Source organism: Macrobrachium nipponense, chromosome 5 (assembly GCF_015104395.2).
Source record: "Macrobrachium nipponense isolate FS-2020 chromosome 5, ASM1510439v2, whole genome shotgun sequence".
NCBI classification, from domain to species: domain Eukaryota; kingdom Metazoa; phylum Arthropoda; class Malacostraca; order Decapoda; family Palaemonidae; genus Macrobrachium; species Macrobrachium nipponense.
The window spans coordinates 81392416-81412607 of NC_061107.1; the positions used below are offsets into that span (position 1 = coordinate 81392416).

At 42.0% G+C, this 20192-nt stretch overlaps 1 protein-coding gene across 1 annotated transcript in view; it reads left to right on the forward strand.

Annotated features, from left to right (window-relative positions):
• Window positions 1-16558, forward strand: part of LOC135215461 (lipoyl synthase, mitochondrial-like) — a 51308-nt gene extending 34750 nt beyond the window's left edge. The window contains exon 9 of the mRNA XM_064250186.1: window positions 15755-16558. Coding sequence (XP_064106256.1) covers window positions 15755-16020 — 266 coding nt within the window. The 3' untranslated portion in view covers window positions 16021-16558. The remainder of the gene's footprint in view (window positions 1-15754) is intronic.
• Window positions 16559-20192: the final 3634 nt, after the last annotated feature.

The window sequence follows — 20192 nt, forward strand, 5'->3', positions numbered from 1 at the left end:
TCTGAATACTGTCGGCGATTTCCAGCCTGTATACTTTTTCAGATCATCAAAATTCATATGTTGAAAATAGTTGATCGAGGTAGCTACTGCCCTAATGTCATGGACCTTGGGGAATGAATTTGGGTTGGCTTGTTTAATAAAGTACAGGAGCTGTTACTTAATACCTTTTAAAGAAATAGTGCCACCTTTTTCCCTCATAAATAAAGGGCCAGAGGAAGTCATGGTTGTCCTGGACAGATATGCTCGTAAGGCCGTAACTGGACATAAAGAGGGGTCTTGAGGAAGAGGGAGGATCTTCCAAGGGGCCCATCTCATTGAAGGGTCCTCATTTTTGGCCAAATATTGATGGGAGAAATTCTGTATGACCCGAGTCTCTAGAGAGAGCCGACAGTTCAGATACTCTGGCTCCTGAGGCTAGACTTAAAAGAAACTATGTTTTCCTTAGGAGGGGTAAGTAACCGCATGAGTTGTTATCAGTATCTGAGGCCAGTTTGAGAACATCATTTAAGAACCATTACACTGAGCTAGGTCTCTCTGTTGGTCTGAGCCTAGCACAAGCTCTAGGAATAGAAGAAAAATAGGAGTCTGTTAGATCTATTTTAAAACCATACTGGAATATTTTCTTTAGAGCAGACTTAGTGGCAGGAATAGTACTGGCCGCTAAACCTTTTTCAAATAAAGACCTGAAGAAGGAAATAGCCAGGTTGGTAGTCATGGTTTGAGATTCGGTTCCCCTCAGAAATTTGGCTAGTTTCTTAACGGCCGAGTCATACTGACGAAGGGTCAATTCTCTTTTATCCGATTCTAGGAATAGGATGTTTTGAGGATCGATATCTGCATCCCTTTTAGCCGCGAACTTCATGAAGTCCATAAAGTTAGGGTTTTGAGAATTCCTGAGGAAGTGAACACAGTCTTCATTTGCACTACTTGGGATAGTTTGGGATTGGGAATCCGTTGAGGGCGGAGACCCAATTCCAATAGGAGTGGAAACCAGTTGCTCTTGGGCCAATAGGGGGCTACTAGGGCAACTTGTCCCTTGAAAGTCCTGAGTTTGTTCAAAACTTTCAGAAGAAGATTCACTGGAGGAAAGAAGTATACTTTCTTCCACTGATTCCAATCTATGGCCATGGTGTCTGTGGCATAAGCCAGAGGGTCCAGGTTGGGAGCCACATAGCAGGGAAGCTTGTGGTTCGACTCTGAGGCGAAAAGGTCCACCTGGAGTCCTGGAACTTTCTGGCAGATCCACAGGAACGAACGCCTGTCCAGAGACCATTCCGACTCTAGAGGGACTGAGCGAGACAAGGGGTCTGCTATCACGTTCTTTACTCCCGCTAGGTGAGTGGAGGACAGGTGCCATTTGTACTTGGCTGCCAGAGAAAATATGGCTATCATGACATGGTTCACATGGCTTGATTTGGAGCCGCCTCTGTTGATGCAGTGTACTACTACTGCGCTGTCCAATACCAGCTTGATGTAAGATCCCTTGGCTGGCAGAAGTCTCTTCAGAGTGAGGAATACCGCCATAGCTTCCAACACATTGATGTGGAGCTGACGGAATTGAGGGGACCAAGTCCCCTGTACTTTTTTGTACTGAGAGTATCCTCCCCAGCCGCTTTGTGAAGCATCCGTGTGGATGACTAAAGCCGGAGGGGGGAACTGGAGAGGAATTGATTTTGATAAATTCTTGACCTCCACCCAGGGGCGGAGTCGTTTGCGAAGTATTGCCGGGATGGCTGACAATTTGTCCCGGGACTTGTTGTTTGCTCTCGAACGCCAAACGCGGTTTATGTCCTTTAGTTTTGCCTTCAGTAGAACATCTGTTACTGAGGCAAATTGAAGAGAGCCTAGGATTCTTTCCTGGCCTCTCCTTGATGTCTGTTTGCATTTGAGAAATTGTTTGGTTGCTTTGGCTATTTCTTTCCTCTTGGACGCCGGAATTGATAGAGTGTGGGAGTTCAGATCCCACTGAATGCTGAGCCACTGAAAGCGAGAGTCCGGTGTTAGCCTGGACTTGGTCTTGTTTATCTGGAACCATAGATGTTCCAGAAATTGTATTACCTTGACCGTTGCTCTGTGGCATTCTTCGATACTCGTTGCCCAAACGAGCCAATCGTCCAGATACGCAACTACCATTATCCCCTGAGACCTTAGTTGTTGAACTACTGTCTCTGCCACCTTCGTGAATATCCTGGGGGCCACGTTCAACCCGAAGGGCATTACTTTGAAGGAGAATGCTTTACTCCCTACCCTGAAACCTAGGTACGGGCGGAAGTGTCTTGCCACTGGGATATGATAGTATGCGTCTGTAAGATCGCAACGAGTGAATAAGTTTAGACGGGAAAAGTCTAAGATTATTCTTCATTTGGTTGAGCCTTTCTTTGGCACGCTGAACAAGCGACCTTGAAACTTTAAATGCTTGACTTTTGACACTACTCCTTTCTGAAGGAGTTATTGGGCATAATCCATCAATTCCGATGTCGGTTGTTGATAGAAGGTCTTGGATGGAGGGGGACCTTTGGTCCAGCTCCACCCTAGTCCTTTGGACACAATGCTTTGTGCCCAATTGCTGAACCCCCATCTGTGACGATAAAGGAACAGCCTCCCTCCTACCTGAGGGTTCTCACTGACTTGGGGCAGGTCGTGACCCGCGTCGTCCTCGTAGGTGTTTCCCCCGGCTGGTTGCTCTTCTGCCACCTCTTTGGCGAAATGCACCCCTAGCCCTGCTGCCTCTCCCGAACCTGTTAAAGGGTTGGAAAGCTTGGCCTTCAAACACTGGGTTGAAGGCCGAGGAGACCGCAAAGGAGGTGGAAGCTTGGCCCTGAGGAGTTAAAAGTAGGAACTGCTGTTGAGTCTGGGCCTTTGAAGTGGAGGGCTGTGCCACCTGTGAGACTGGCACTGCCTGCACTACCTGCTGTTGTTGGGCAGCCTGGAAAGGCTGGAATTTCCTCTGCTTTTTAGGCTTTCTAGCTGAGGAAGTTGGGTCTGGCTTCCTTTTGCTTGAAAGGCCCCAACGAACCTTAAGACTCTGGTTGAGTCTTGTTGCTTCGTGTTGAACAGAGTTAACTATCGACTCTGGGAAAAGGTCAGCCCCCCAGATCGAAGCCGCCAGCAACTTGTTAGGTTCGTGGCGGATGGTAGCTTCCTGCAGGACGTGTTTTTTACAATTACGTCTTGCCACCACGAAGTCGTACAAGTCACATTGTACCGTATGGAGATGTGACTTGGCTATCAGCTTAAACAGAGGTTCGTTACCATATGTCGTGGCCGAAACCTCTGTCATAACCAGGGTATTGAGAGACCTCCCTAACCTGGTTCTAGCATCAAACTCTGCTTGTATGAGATTGTCTGGGAGCCTGGGGAGCCTTTCACTAAATTGTGTTATAGCACAATCTGGCTTCAGCTTTCCTACCTTAAAGGTGGCTGGAAGATCTGACCAAAGGTCATCGGTACCTGGGAGGAGGAGAGATGTGGGCTCCATTTCCTGGAGCTGAGGCATCGGTTCGTCCCTCATCATGGCCTGAAGAGTTAACTCCGCCACCTTTGTGGTGAACGGAATAGGGGTCTCTCCGTCCACCACAAAAATGGTAAAAGCACTCTTGAAGGCTTGCATCTTGGTGTTGATGCACTCCCATTCCTCTAGGCTCCTCAGCCAATCTCGTTGAGCTTGATCCCGACCGAAGATTACGGTCTCTTTGGGGATCTTATCCTCCCTCCTCATCGCTGCCTCCGTAAGGCGGGCGTAACCAATGAAGGGGGGTTGCAAATCAGCTGGGTGGAACTCGAAGTCCTCAAGTCTTCGAGTACCACAGTCCCCCAACGTTAGCATCCCGTCCTTAAAGGGGGCATAGGACGAGATCCTCCAAGGATTGCTCGCTGTATAAGGAGGGAGGGTGTTGTAGTTCGGCATGGCTTGAGCCGCCATGCCGGGCTGTGGGAGAACTGCCGACGGGTTCTCTTGGAGACCTGCAATCAGGTTCTCCTGGTTGGCCAGCCTTTCCGAAATGTTTCGGATCGACTGGCCTGACTCCTCGAAGGAAGTTGAGATGTGAAACAGCATCTCTTGAAACTTGTCTTGGACTAAGTTTCCAACAAAGCTTCCCATTTGCTGCATGATATTTGCAGTGAAGGCGTCTGTATCAAAGGGACTAGGTTCCTTGATTCCGCCGGGAGTCTTAAGGTGAGTCCCCGTGTAGGTCGAAGGCTCAGGGTTAGATGGGAGCTGAGTTTTGTCCCTCGAGGACTTGCCTCTGGACCCTTTAGAGTGAGAGGATGTTGATTTCGGCTTCTCTGCTCCGGGATGGTGAGCCGGAGACTTAAGAGAAGTAGAAGGCGCTGACTTCTTAGGCAGCGTCTTCTCAAGGGTCTTGGGTTCTCACTTTCCCTTAACTTTAGGGATAGCTTGGGTGGACTTCGGTCTGACCGAAAGTTCACTCTCTGAAAATCCTTGAAAGGAAGAGGAAGAAGGGATAGAAGTCGATCCAGAAGGACCTGAGGGAAGCCCTTGAGCCCGTAACAAACCTGCCTCATCTAACATACTTTCTGCTTCACCTACCACCATGGGCTCTCGGTCCAGATTGAGAGTCGCCACATCGTCAATAATTTCAGAGTTCCCCGGGTCTGCCAAGGCTTGGGCCACCTGATGTTGGATGGTGGGGATGTACGGGGCCGCCGCTGCCGAGTCAACGTAGGAGGTTGTCTTCCTGCCGGGGAAGATCAGGGCAGCCATCTTCTTGTCGAGGATGTAGGGCTGCCCCTTGGTAACGTTCCTCCCGAATCCACCAACCCAGGCTTTCAAGGTGGTTGACGCGGCGTCCCTGATGGCTTGAACAGCCTGTAAGAGAAGGTTAGTATAAACACTAAGCTAGGGAACTAAAAATTATATGCTTATATAAAGATATATCACTTATTAGGACTGTATACATATAGGCCAAATTATATAGCATTCGTTCTCCGGAGTATACTTACACCGGAGGTAAACTGATCTACAAGATCATAGCAGATTGTGCAACTCTCGTGGTGCCAGACCGCTATGTCCCCGTAGCGGATAGCGCAGACAGCATGGGTCCGGCAGACCTCGTGCCCACAGGGGTCCTGTAGGACGGCATTGCATCCAGATTCCTGGCAATGGGTGGCCTGTAAGTGAACAGATAACATGAGTATCGACACTGAGTAACTGGATCAAGTCCAGAAAGTGATATATTGTAACACCGGAGGATACCGGAGTGAATAACATTGGGGTTAGCCTCTTCTTGCTCTCCTGGTAAGTGGTGGGTGTCCAATAGAGCTGGTATACTAGTTTCAGTACAATTCCGGTGTTGCCGGAATAAGGAGTTTCACCAAACTAGTTACCTGCCTATACGCCGGAGCGAGGAGTACGAGGACAGCAGGGAGGAGCATGAGGAGGCTAATAAAGACTAGTCGGAGGAGCGTAGCTCCGCCGTAACAAAAAACTCGCAGGCAGGCGGAGAACCCGGGTGGTGAGCGGGAGGTCCGCCGGCTTAGCGAAACAGAACAACAAATAATAACAAACAATAAGACGTAAAATAAGGCAATATAAAAGCGGTGCATGTGGCAGAGCTTCTCTCAGTCACCATCCCTAATGACTGGCGGAGCCCGCCGTCGGAGTGGTGGGGAAGGGTGGTGACTCGGGGTGAGAGAGAGAGCTGAATGGGACCCAAGGAGGTCCGAGCGCGGCCAAGCCGGGTGGCCAGCCGAGCCCGAACGCACAAAAGACCCCCCCTGGAACCGAGGGGTGAGAGCGGTATGAGCTGAGTCAGCCTCAGAAGTACCCCTGCTAACACCTATATCCCTCCTTGTGGAGGGGGAAGAAGGGAGGGAGCTCGGATGGTTGCCATGGGCAACGTGAGCGAGCGGTATTCTCCCCCCCCCCTAGGGGGGAGAGAGGAAGCATGGGGACAGTAGCCGGGTGGCTCATGGCGATCGCCTGGCTCGCCGTGAACGTGGCAGGGCCACGCAGTAAGACAGGCCAGGCGGTCTGAGGTAGCCTAGGCTAACTCTAACCGTCTCGAGCATGCATATAAAGCCTAAAATAACACTGGGAGAGAAGATAAATAAACAGATAGAGAGAAAGCAACGTCCTGGAGAAGCTAGGCTAACCGATACGTAGATACGGAGGGCGGCGGCCAGGGTGGCAGGACTAAAAGAAAGGACAGATGTCCTATGTATGCCTAACAGACCTAAACAAAGGAACATGCATGCATGAACACTGAGCTAAGGGTAATGTAGGCTATAAGCTCAATCGAACTAGAATCCCCGTGAGTAAGTAAAGCACGAATAAAGCACAGAATAAATCTTGCACAACACATAAAATGTGAATATATACTGCTAAGTTCAGGCTACCACGGTATGGGGGACCGAAGAAGCATGAAATAATGAAACACATGGAGCGAGCCCCTGGGACGACTCTGTAGCCATGCCGTGGAGGGCGCCGTTAAAAACCTAAATAAAAACGATTAAACGGACCCTGGCTGGCTAAAATTAAGTGAAACACTTTAGCAGTACTTAACTTAGCTGCGGCGATGGCTTGAAGTTCCATGGTGAGTGGATAATCCAAAAAAGCGAGCACAAAATCACAGCAAGAAAAAACACGTGCGTGCAAGATGGTGCTAACGGAAAGGATAACCGCTAGAGGCGCTCGTGATGGCGTCGGGAGCGCTAGTAGTAGTAGTTGCTGGTGTAGGCCATGTGTCGGCCCTCTCTAGTAGGGGGATTTTGTAGAAGGATGGATCTAAATGGTAAGAGACCCGTGGTAGAGGTTTCACTCGCCCCAGAAACCATACTGACACCTTTTGATATAAGGTGAGCGAGTCAGAATACTCTGACATTCCATTTTAGTTTTTTCTCTGGTAATGTTAGTAATATTTACCTTAGAAATGTGTGCTAAAAGGACATTTCACGAGGCGACACGGGCTGAGCCCAGAAATACTAGTTACAGAAACTAGTATCGGCAAACCGCATTTGGTTGTTTGTCAGTACTTGCTATTGCTTGTGCCAGTTTTTGCATGAAATAGTAAATGTTTGGTATTTGTAAGAAATTGTAGTGACTAGCCATAAGTTTGGTAAGCTTGGTTGAACATATGATTTGCTTTGAGCCTAATGAATGTTTGATATTAGGCTTATTGATTAGTCGATTAGTCCAAAGCAAACTTAAATGTAATATGCATTTTCAATGGAATCTGCTGAAAGTGATTGTTTTGAGCCATATTTAGGTATGATGAAGATCAGCCAAGATAAAATGATGAATTTGCTAGTAGTTTATGATAATTCCTGTAATGTTACTGGTAATAATGATATTATTATTATAATATTTGAATAAATATTGCTATGGAGATGGGCTAGGTAGTACTGACTATCTGGGGGGAAAATAGCCTTAGAAGAGGCCTTACCACCACATACTATAAGACCTATAGGCTGATTAATCCAGCTCATCTGTTTGAAGGATTTTTTAAAAATTTCACTGAATTATGCACTTGCTTATGAATTTTCATAATTTTGTGGTGTTTAGATCTGGTAAGTGGTCTCCAGTGTGTACTGATAGTGGTTAATATTATTTGGGTGTTTTAGTATTGTTATTGTGCTCTAGTATCTACTGACAGGTAATAGCAAAGTCCACGGCTCCATGCAGCTAAGCCCTGCCCACTGCATGCCATTCTCCAAAGGAAAATGACATCACACTAATAGAATAGATATGAGACTGTTCGGTCATTTTGAGCCCATATGAGGACACCATAGATATTAGTTCCCGGAGTTGTGAAGTGTACAATTGATATCTCCAATAAAAAGTATATTAAGTTATATAATATTAGCCGGCTAAGACCTGGTGGTGGGCAACTGTAGGCCAGCAGTTTTTAACCGTATTATGTATCATTATTATTAAGAGCATATGTATTTGGAATCTTTGTGAAAATTTCTGTCAGAAGAATTTTTTTTTCTATAACTAATATTAAACAAGTTAGCATGGCCAGATATTCAGCTGGGTATTTGGATCAAAACGGCACTGGGTAAAAACCATCCCTCAATATCATCATTACAGTGGACCCCCACCCCCCTTATTTGAGGGGGATAGGCCCCGTAGGGGGGTAGTGCCGTCAATGCACTTATTAGGTGCAATGTAGGCATACTTAAGGTTCTTTGCAGCTTCCCTTCGCCCCCTAGCTGCACCTCCTTTCATTCCTTTTACTGCACCTCCTTTCATATCCTCTTTCTTCCATCTTAGTTTCCACTCTTTCCTAATCCTAACAATTGATTCGCAGAGCAACTGCGAGGCTTTCCTCCATTACATCTTTCAAACCTTTTCACTGTCAATTCCCGTTACAGTACTGAATGGCCTTAGTTGCCCCAGTGCTTGGCATTATGCCTAAAATCTCTAAAATCAAATCAAGGGGGATGGGTACCAGAAGCCCAGTGAATAACTAAAATCCATGAATACTTAAAATCCCTCTAAAAATGTTTATATATAGTCAGAACAAAAAAAAAGTAAAAAAAAAAAACATTAAAAGTGCATTTAGTCAAATAGATTACTATATGAAAATAAAGTAATTTGTGAATATTTCTTGGTGTAAAATACCATATGTAGGCAAATTTTCCATGAATAATGGGTATAGTATACTGTTCATAAAAATCCACAAATAGCGAGTCAGCGAATCATGATTCCGTGAATAAAGGGGGTTGATTGTATTTTTCATCGCAGAAGGAAAGTAAGAGCATACTGGCAGTCCTTGTTATCAGTGGGCGTTCCGTTCCAACAGCTTAATAAGCAAAAATCGGCATATTTGGTGCTTATGGTGCTGATCATAGTATGGGCTGAGGTAGCTTAGGTAGATTGGTAATGAGGCTGGCAGAAAGAAAATGAGGAAAAATTATAGCCACTGCAAATTGTTCATGCTGTAGCAGGGGACACTGGTCTGCCCACTGCTACTGTCGGGTATTTAAGAGCCTCCAAGGACTTAAGGTAATGGCGTTTAAAAACTGAGGGTGACTTCCAACCAGTGTACTTTTTAAGATCATCAAAACACATATATTTGAAATGGTTAATAGTTGTCGCAATAGCTCGGATGTCATGCACCTTCGGAAATGATCCTGGATTAGCTTTCTTTATAAAATACAAAATTTGTTGCCTTATGCCCTTTAGAGAAATGGTCCCCCCAGCTTCCCTAATGAAAAGCGGACCTTTCGAATGGCCAGATGTCCTAGAAAGGAAATCCTTCTGTGTTTGCACAGGGCACAATGATGGATCCTTCGGAAGTGGGACAATTTTCCATGGCGACCACCTATCTAAAGGGTCCTCATTCTTGGCGAGAAATGTCTGATCTGGTGAAAGCAACACGTCCCCCGAAGGTAAAAATTCTATATGACCTGGGTCTCTCTAGATAAAGCTGACAACTCTGAAACCCTAGCAAGCCAGACTTAACAAAAATAGTGTCTTACGCAATAAGGATTGATAATCACACGCCAAGTTGTCTGTATCCGAAGCGAGCTTAAGTACATCGTTAAGAAACCATGACACCGTCGACGGTCTCTGTACAGGCTGAAGACGTGCACAAGCCCTCGGAATAGACGTGAAGTAAGACTCGGTTAAATTGATACCAAATTCGATCTGGAAAATCTTTTTCAAGGCTGATTTCGTAGTTGTAATTGTGCTAGCCGCCAAACCTTGTTCAAATAAACTCCTGAAGAAGGTGATAGCTACATTAACTGACATATTTTGGATATTGGACGTATTGAGGAAAGCTGCCAATTTCTTAACTGCTGAATCATATTGGCAGAGTGTTGATTCCCTTTTGTCTGACTCCAAGAACGAAATGTTTTCTGGGTCTATGTCCTCACCCCTCCGTCCTGCAAACTTCATGAAATCCATAAAGTTAGGGTTTTGTGAAGACCTGAGGAATCGAACACAGTCTTCGTTTGTACTTGTTGTGACAAGCTCAAGTTCGGAAGAGAGCGAGGAGTGCCACTTGACCCTTGAATGACGTCAACTTGTTCAGAACCTTCAGGAGAAGGTTCACTGGAGGAAATAAGTAAATTTTCTTCCATTGGTTCCAATCTATGGTCAGAGCATCTGTAGCGTAGGCCAGAGGGTCCAGGTTGGGGGCTACGTAACATGGGAGTTTGTGGTTCGCCTCGGTAGCAAATAGATCCACTTCCAGACCCGGTACTATGCTGCAAACCTTCTTGAATGACTTCCAGTCCAGTGACCATTCTGATTCCAGTGGGACTGAGCGAGAAAGTGCGTCCGCTACTATGTTCTGAACTCCTGCCAGGTGAGTAGCTGACAGATGCCAGGTGTTCTTGGCCTCTAGAGAGAAGATTGCTATCATTACGTGGTTCACATGGCTTGATTTTGAACCGCCTCTGTTTATGCAGTTCACTACTACTGCACTGTCGAGACCAACCTGATATGAGTCCCCTTTGACGGGCAAAGTTTCCTCAACGTAAGAAACACAGCCATAGCCTCCAGAACGTTGATGTGGAGCTTCTGGAACTGAGTCGACCACGTCCCCTGAACCTTCTCGTACTGCGAGTATCCCCCCCAACCCGTCAGAGACGCATCCGTGTGCACCACTAAGAATAAGAATGGAGGAGGAAATTGCAGCGGAATTGTCTTCGCCAAGTTTGATGCCTTCGACCAAGGCCGAAGACGTTTCTTCAGGATGGCTGGCAACAGAGCAAGCCTGTCCCAGAACCTTGCATTGGCCTTCGAACGCCAGACTCGATTGATATCCTTGAGTTTGGCCTTCAGCAGGACGTCTGTCACGGAAGCAAACTGGAGAGAGCCTAAGATCCTCTCCTGGCTTCTCCTGGACGTCTTTTTGGATTTCAAGAATTGCCTTGTCGCCTTTGCAATCTCCTTTCTCTTTGCCGATGGAATGGAAAGAGTATGCGAATCCAAGTCCCATTGGATACCTAGCCACTGGAACCTTGACTCTTGAGACAGGCGGGACTTGCCTCTGTTGATTTTGAACCCTAGGTGTTCTAGGAAAGTCATGACCTTTTTTGTGGCTTTCGTACACTTGTCCTTGTCCATCTCTCACACTAGCCAATCGTCCAGATACGCTACTACTATTATACCCTGAGACCTTAGCTCCTGCACCACCGACTCTGCTAGCTTCGTAAAAATCCTCGGGGCTATATTGAGCCCAAAGGGCATTCCTTTGTAGGAGAAGGCTTCCTTCCCTAATTTGAAGCCTAGAAACGGACGGAAGTGCCGAGCTATCGGGACATGATAGTAGGCGTCTGTAAGATCTATAGAGGTGGTGACGGCCCCACGGGGAAGTAAGGTTCGCACCTGAGAGATGGTCAGCATTTTGAACTTGTCGCAACGAATGTACAAGTTTAAGCGGGAAAAGTCTAAGATCACCCTTCTCTTGTCGGTGCCTTTTTTCGGAACGCTGAACAAGCGTCCCTGGAACTTCAGTTTCCTGGTTCTCAACACTGCTCCCTTTTGGAGAAGCTCCTGGGAGTAGTCTACCAACTCCTGTGTTGGTTCTTGATAGAAGGTGTTGGGTGGAGGAGGACCTTCGATCCAACTCCAGCCTAGGCCCCTGGATACTATGCTTTTTGCCCAATTGCTAAACCCCCAACGATGACAAAAGTGGTACAGCCTGCCTCCTACCTGAGAGTCCTCATTGAGAGGATGAGGGTCTTGTCCCTCTTCCTGTTCTTGAACCTCTAGCTTGGCCGGAGGCTCTGGTTCCGCCACGTTGGCGAAAGGAACCCCTTGCTCTGCCACCCCTCCCAAACCTGTTAAAAGGCTGAAATGCCCGAGACTCAAAGGTTGGGTTAAAGGCAGGCGACATTGCGTACAGTGTTGGAGCTTGTTGGGTAGGAGACGGGGCCAACAGAACCAATTGATGCTGAGGCTGTGCCTTGGAGGTCGAAGGCTGTGGTACTTGCTGTACTGGTACAGCCTGGACTAAAGCTTGTTGTTGAGCTGGTTGGAAAGGTTGGAATCTCCTTTGTTTCTTCCTTGGCCTCGAACCTGATGCTTTGGTTCAGGCGTGCTGCCTCATGCTGAACCTCGTTAACCACCGAGGGCGGGAATAGATCTGCGCCCCAAATTGAGGAAGCCAGAAGCTTGTTCGGTTCATGCCTAATCGTAGCTTCGGATGGGACATGCTTCCTGCAATTTCACGGAGCGACACAGCTGAGCCCAGAAATAGATTTTTCCTACGTCAAAATCCCTTAATGGCACCTCTTTTAGGTATGTGTTGGTGCCATAACTCTATTATCGGTAGTGGTATTCAGCGCTGGACAAGCACCATAAAACCAGATCACCTATAACTTAAGTCCACCAATAACTGGGTACTGCTTGTACTCTATGTCTAAGAGATACAGGTAGAAAACCATATGCGATAAGAAATTGGAGTGTAGGCCTATGCCCTGTCATTGCCTCAAAACATAATTGATGTGTAGGCCTATGCCCTGTCATTGCCTCAAAGTATAAAAGAATTTGATGTGCCGGCCTATGCCCTGCCATTGCCTCAAAATATAAGAATTTGATATGTAGGCCTAATTTCACGATATTAGCATTTTACGTGCTGGATTATGATGAATTAATCCCCTGATATTGGTATTGGCTGCTTAAGCCTATGCTTCAATTCAATTAATGTGATCCAATAGAACTTTTCATAAGGATTCCAAATAGGTATTATGATTTTATTTTGGGGATAATATAACATTTCCTTTCGTTAATCAGCAGAACGTATTTTAGTTTGGTTAAACAACCATTACTAAATTATAGAAGATGGAAAAGAACCATAGGTTGACCAGCTTTTTGAAACCGTTACCAACCAATCGAAGGAATGGTCATGACGTAAGCAGTGCAAAAAGCAGTGGGCTTTGCTAAAAAGTATGTCTTCCTGGGATGCAATTGTAAGGTTGTGTTTTGTAAATATTTTTTTATGGTTTAAATTTGATAATGATAAATTATATACCGTATATTTCTGTATAGTTTTAAGAAAACCTTTAAATCCTAAAATTCACCCCTAAAAATTGGCCTCAGCTTATACTACCATTCTAAAAATCAAACCTTGAATTTTAAGTTATGTTTATCGGTGGCTGGCCTTGGCCTCGGTGTGGGAACACTGACATACATGAAGAGATTCACATTATGATAAACTGATAATAAAGGCAATAAAACCATTTTTACCTTAAAGTAGACCCCCGCTAGTCGCAGACTCGCCTTTTTGTGGATTTTCCTATCGACAATATATACCCATCATTCACCTATTTTTCACTAAGAAATATTCACAAATTAATGTATTTTCATATAATTTTTGTGACTAAATGCACTTTTTGAGATAAAACTATAAAAAATACTCGGTTATAAGCATTTTTTAGTTTTTTTGTGTTTTAACTATCAAAATAGACTGTTCCAAGCATTTATAGTGGGGTTTTAAGTATTCGCAGATTTTAGCTATTTGTGAGGGGGGCCTGGTACCCATTCCCCCACAAATAAGGGCGTCTACTGTGCATATTATTGGCATACTCAAGAAATAATTCCATATCATGAAATCTACTTTTATCTATGCAAGTTCAGCTGAAGATATGTAAATATCAAGTTATGGTTGGGCTCACAGCAAGCGTTATCTTTTGGTAACCTTTCAGAAATTATTATTTTGGAGAAGTAACACAATTTCGGTTTACATATGTATCGTTAGTAATGCTATACTCGTTGCGTAAACATGTACACCCTTAAACAATCAAATGAGAAACAGCTGTTTTGCTATAAACAACCGAATCTGGTAAAAACTGCTGTTTTGCTTGCATTTTAACCATCGTACGTTAGTTGTTAATTACCGTATTCGTTACAAGTGACATTAAATAGAATAGAACTTATATATTTGTACAATACAGAACTTAAATAGTACCTGTATTTGCTATGGAGAAAAGAACAGCCAGGAAGTATATGTACTTTTAAATTTAAGCTGCAAGTTGTAGCTGAAGCTGAGAAAACAAATGTTCAAGCTTCTAATGACCATATATTATCGTATGTCACCAACATGGATGAAAGTCCCCTAAATTTCATTGTGCCATCAAACTCGATCATAAAACTGGAGAGAAAAGAATGTATTTCAATCAAAGCTACTGGGCATGAAAGAACTTTTTTAAAGTGTATGGCAGATGGGACAAAACTTGCCTCAGTGGTTATCTTGAAACAGAAATTGATGCCTAAACAAAACTTCTCGAATTATATCGTTGTCCATGTTCTCAAAAATCTAAATGCAAAGGGCACATGATCTCTGCTTTTATTTTACAGTACAATAGTAACGTGAGAATATTGTAGTACACACAATATTATTGGATACATAGAAGTAAAGCATAACTTTTTTTTTTAAAGATCCATAAAAATTATGCATAATCGTTATGTTTATTTTATAATGTAACATTACATACGCTAATTTTATATCTCGTGTATGATGCGATCCCCATAAATTAACTTTAAAATTAGGTCTTCAAAAGTTGCATGATACGTTGGCCCCGCCTATTTGCAGTTCTGCATTTGTGGACTCATCCATTCATGGATTTTTCTGTGGAACTTAGTATATGTATACACATTATTTGCAGAAAATTTGCCTATTCACAGTATTTTTCACAGTGAAATACATATTCACTATGTAATTACTTTTTCATATTTTCATGACTAATGCATTTTTTGTGTTAAATGATTAAAAAACTCGGGTATAAGTATTTTTAGAGAGGTTTTTTGATGTTTGAACTATAAAAATAGGCAGGTATTAGTGATTTTAGAAGCGTGTCAAGTATTCTCAGATTTTAGTTATTCCTGGGGGTTTGTGTTACACATCCCTTGCCTTGTGAATACCAGGGGGTCAATTGTATACGGTAACCAAAAGCTAACCTATACACAGATGGTTTTGTAATTTACCAGTAGTCTTATATGTACTACAGATATGAGATAAATTAATGAAAATTTTTCATAATTTTTTTTTTCTTATCTAAAGGTCACCTTATATACAGAACATATTAGTATATTGCTAACAACTTCACTACAAATTCAACATACTTTGTAGGTATAGATAGCATAACATGGAAGCAATACTAATTGCAAAATGTAACAAGCTAAAATAAATGTATCCCCCCACTAAAGCATTTGAACAATAAAGGAGATTGCTTGCAAAATGTTAATTATAATGGATACAGTAACCCTGTAATTATGTTAGAACAAATCGGCAAACTGTAACTGTCACCAGCCTATGTAACCTAGGAATAACTACTAAGGTTAGTGAAAACTGAATGATTGAGCTAACCAGCTTGCTTGCTTCATGATCATTAAAATAGTTTAAACCATGAAAATGTTAAAACCTTGGTACTAGTAGCCTTCATCACATTAAGTGGGGCTGATCAGGTAATTTGTGTGGTCGTTGTTAACTGTTTTACCAAAGTTGCTGACAACCTCCTCCTCTTAGTTGCCAGTGGAGGTTAGTTGCTGACTTCCTCCTTATGTTACTTTCTTATTTTACCAATGCAATTATTTCAAGAAATATAATGATATGACAGTTGGCCAAGCAAAATGGGCAGTAGTGTGAGTCATCATTTTGAGCAGAGCTCTCCATACTCCTTATTTTTATAGTCATGGATATTGTATTTATTAGGGAAAAATTTTGCATTTTACACTGTTTTATAAACTCCATATTTTTCAAATTTGCAACATTGTATCATTCAATATTAAAATACTTGATTTTTTTTTTGCTGAAATAATGAATTTCTTTCTCAGATTTGCGAAGTGCTGGAGTTGATTGTTTAACTTTAGGACAGTACATGCAGCCCACAAAGAGACATCTAAAAGTTGTTGAGTATGTTACACCAGCTAAGTATAATTCTTGGGAAGAAGTTGGTAAGAGCCTAGGATTTCTGTATACTGCAAGTGGACCATTAGTTAGATCCTCATACAGGGCTGGAGAATTTTTCCTCAAAAATCATCTTCTTTCTAAGAGAACAGAAGCAAATGCTGATAAAGATTTACCCTGTGCAGACTCATGAACGTATTCTAATATTGGCTCCACCACAGTATACAAGAAAATATGACAATTATATTTTGTTTTCAGTTTTTTAGATTATATTTTTTTTCAATTTTTTAATGTACCATAGAAATTTAGATGTACAGTTCAATATACGTATGTACATACTATATTGTGAACATAATAAATTTTCATTCATAAATTAGTTTAGGTCATTTAGCATTTAATCCTAAGAACAGGATCACTACTTGACTCATTTCCCTTTAGAAATTGTCCATCTTGTCCAGAACAGATTTGAATCTTACTGGCATTCTACTTTATTTTTGTTGCTCGTTTTTTTGGTTTTGGCTATAATACAAACAGAAGTACTGACTAATATATCCTTGCCTGTAATTATATGTCATGTTTATTATAAATTACAATGTATAGCTCAGCTAGGTTGTTGTTAATTTTATATATTTATTTTAATGATTATTGTTTGTACATATATTAAGCTACAAGGTTTCTTTGAACTGGTCGTAGTCTTAATTTTTCAAGCTTAAATATAGTAAGCTGGCTGACCTCAGGCTTTCTCTCCCTTATCTTCCTATTCAGAGCTAGCAACAGTTTATCAATAAATTAGAAAATATGCTGAATGCATCATTCTCAGATGACTATAACTATTGTATTTAATTCCTGGTTGTCACTTGTGTTGCATGTACATCTAAGCTAGACTGGGGTTTCAGAGACTAGCCTTGATACTGATACCATGCAGTTAACACAGTGAAGAATGCTTTGTTGTGTCTACAACACAATGAAAGGCCTCGTTGTATCTTCTAATATCCTGCTGAAACTTGTGGTAATGTCAGAGATCCACGGTGCTTGTAAGATTGCCTGTGTGGGCTTGCCTCCTTTTTGTGCATTCCATTAGAACTTCCTCTTTTATCACAGAGTGAACTCAGAACCTCACTTCTTGTCATTTATGAGGATAACACTTAAGGAATTCAGGATTAGAGTGTACTATTATCGACTACTAAACTGAATTATAAGACATCAGCAACCACACTAAACAAATATGTGATGCCTATACGTAATTTTCTTCCTTTAAGGGGGCCGGCCGGAACCCTTATATATGGGGATATAGGGCGAAAAATGCAGTCATGAAAAAATTCATGGAGCTTCATATGGCAATTGAGAATACGTATATGGAATATTTCGTCAAAATTCCTCTTACTTTCGTAGTTACAGGGTAATTAGTTAACGCAACTCAATAAGCCTAAAACATTGATCCGTACAAGAAAATGCAATATTTCTTCTGTTATTGTAAATTTTGATAATTATTGTCAAAGAGATTGGGAGAAATGACATCTGTAGACATTCCCCGAGTCAAGAAGGGAGACTTCAGTCAGCAACCAAGTTCAACTATGATTCAGTGCGAGCACAAACCTCAAGTAGTCTACACGTTCGAGTTTCACCTCTGACATTCGCTTGCTTTTACGTATGATTATCTATAATTTGGCAAGAATTTCATCATGCCAATGAGGAAAAGACAAGGAAAACATCTCGCTAACATAAAGACGAAGAAAAATCGCTCTAAGTATTATTACAGAATATCATAATATATGCGTAGTTAGTGAAGAGAGAGGGGAGGGTTATGTAGTAACGCCCCCGTCTTGCCTGACAGCACACGTCACACTGTGCCCAAGGCTACGATCTTTGAGCAAAGAGATCTTCATTTATGATAAATAACATAGTTTTGGTTTTTTAATACCCAAAATGGAATGTGAAATTCATAATAATCATGATTTATTAAATTGTCTTTATAAAAAGAGAGTAAACCTTCGAGTTTCACCTCTGACATTCTCTTGCATTTACGTTTGTTTATCTTTGTTTCGGCAAGAATTTCATCATGCCAAAGAGGAAAATAGAAGGAAAACATCTTGCTAACATACAGAAAGAAGAAAATTCGCTGTAATAAGCCGAGTTAGTGAAGGAGAGAGAGAGTTGCATAGGAAGGAGTGCCCCATCTTGCCTCTCGCAGTGCCCCAGGCTACGATATATAAGCAAAGGGATCATCATTTATGATTAAATTATGATAAATAAAATAGTTTTTGGTTTATTAATACACAAAAAAGAAATATACATTCATAATAATCATTATTTATTACCATTGTCTTTATAGAAATACGAAGGAAAACTTTGAACGCCCATATCTCAAAACTATACTTATTGACCTTCAAAATCTATCTTCTCACTTAGTTTTAAAGCTATAACATTGGAATTTGGTATATAACTCAAAAAGACATTATAGAACAATCAAATCAAGCCTTTTTTTCCAATTTTTGTTTCGTCTTTTTTTTTTTTTATAAATTTTTCTCCTGATTTATAGGGTTATTTTATTACCATATTGAAAATTTCATATCTAGCAAAAAAATTACTTTTAGAAAAAAAACTCCTCATTCGATTGGAGGTCTACATCAGGTCTATATATGGTAGTAATCCTAGGTCTTAATATTAAATATCAAGGGAGGAGATAGAATTTAAAAAATGGTTATTTTCGGGATAAATCGCCCTGGCGTCACAAAACCGAAGGTCAGAGGTGAAAATCATATGCGGTTTGGAGATATTCCAAGTCACCTTATTAAGTGGTATGAATATCAAAGTCCTGTCCTTAAGAAATGGCATTAGCCAGCCGGCCCCCTTAAAGACATGTTTGTTGGCATTCTCTTGCTCCTAGAGCAGCCTGTAATGAGATTGCTTGATTATTCTGACAACTGTAGCAAAATATCCAAAAAAATCACAGATATAAAGCATAAAACGGATGCTGTGTATGAAATCAGTTACATTTCAGGCACTGGACTGTGTGATTGAATGACTACATGTTTCCAAGATTGATCAACTGCTTTTTGCCTTAGGTGATGTTAACAAGATCCTAGGTAATGTTTTCTGCAAGTTTTCCAGTCATTTAAGAGATTTTTGAAACCCCTCTCCTTGACCAAAGGCAATGTTTTTCGTTTTCCAAGAGTATTTTTTTTTCTCTCTCCAGGTGAGCAGAAATTATGCAAGTTGGTGCCTGTTCTTGTTTATTAATGGTGTGCAACAATTACAGCCACTCTTCTTCCTTCATGTGTTCTCTTAAGGTGGTTGAGAAGTTGACCTCTTTATAAGCATTGTAACCATGAATTTCAAGTCAGTGACCTGAATGGGCTTTTTCCATATGAATAGATTTCATCCTCTGAATAATAATAATGATAATAGTCTAGACACTTGCTTCTTGACAGCCAAGACAACAACTGCTGTTGCATAATTCCTGGAATACATTGTGGTGGCTTTGATTGAACTTGGCTTCAATTCTCTTTAGGTTCACCATTACTTACTATTATAGAATGAAAATACAGCAGAAATGGAAAGATGAAAGGCTCATTTCACAACCTAGATAAAACACCAGATATACTAGTCTAAAAACTTTTTACCAATTACGAAATAGTGTAGAAGTATTTACTGTAATTTTCCATACCAGTGTTGTTTACCATGCCATAGCTTCCGTCTGATTGCTTGTTGTGTATATCTTAGTTTACCAGCTCTCCTAGGGCCAGATTGAGTCCAGTTGGATGTCGGTAGTGATCCCAGCATGATGACTCGTTCTTGCACTGCCATTAAAAAAAGCAGGTACTCAGAGGACTCCTCAACTCCTGTAGGTTACTCATTTGTTGAGGGCTTTCCTCATCATCTCACAGGTAGTATAAGATGATAGGGGTGATACTGATGAAACGGTATATTAACATGTAACGTTTTACCAACAAGCCCATTCATTTTGAGTGTCTTCCTTCCTTCCCCCCACACTCATTCCATTCATTTTGAGTCTTCTTTCCTTCCCCCACACTCATTCCATTCATTTTGAGTGTCTTCTCTCCCTCCCCCACACTCATTCTGGGTTTCTGGTGGATATGATAAATGAAAGGTAGAAGAGGCATCATAGGAGAATTGGGTGCTCAGTGAGGGTACTTGAATCATGAGTACAGATTGGTTCACCTATTTTTCGTTGCATAAAGGAAAGGCAAAATATGATTGCTTGTATTTAAAACTTTTGTTTATATTACATTTGTACAAAATATCTGTTCTCTTATTGTAAGTTGAAGAATCTAAACCAGTGGTCTGGGTGATCTACTATCATTGGTAATAACTTTTATGGAAGGAGTGTTACAAATGAAAATA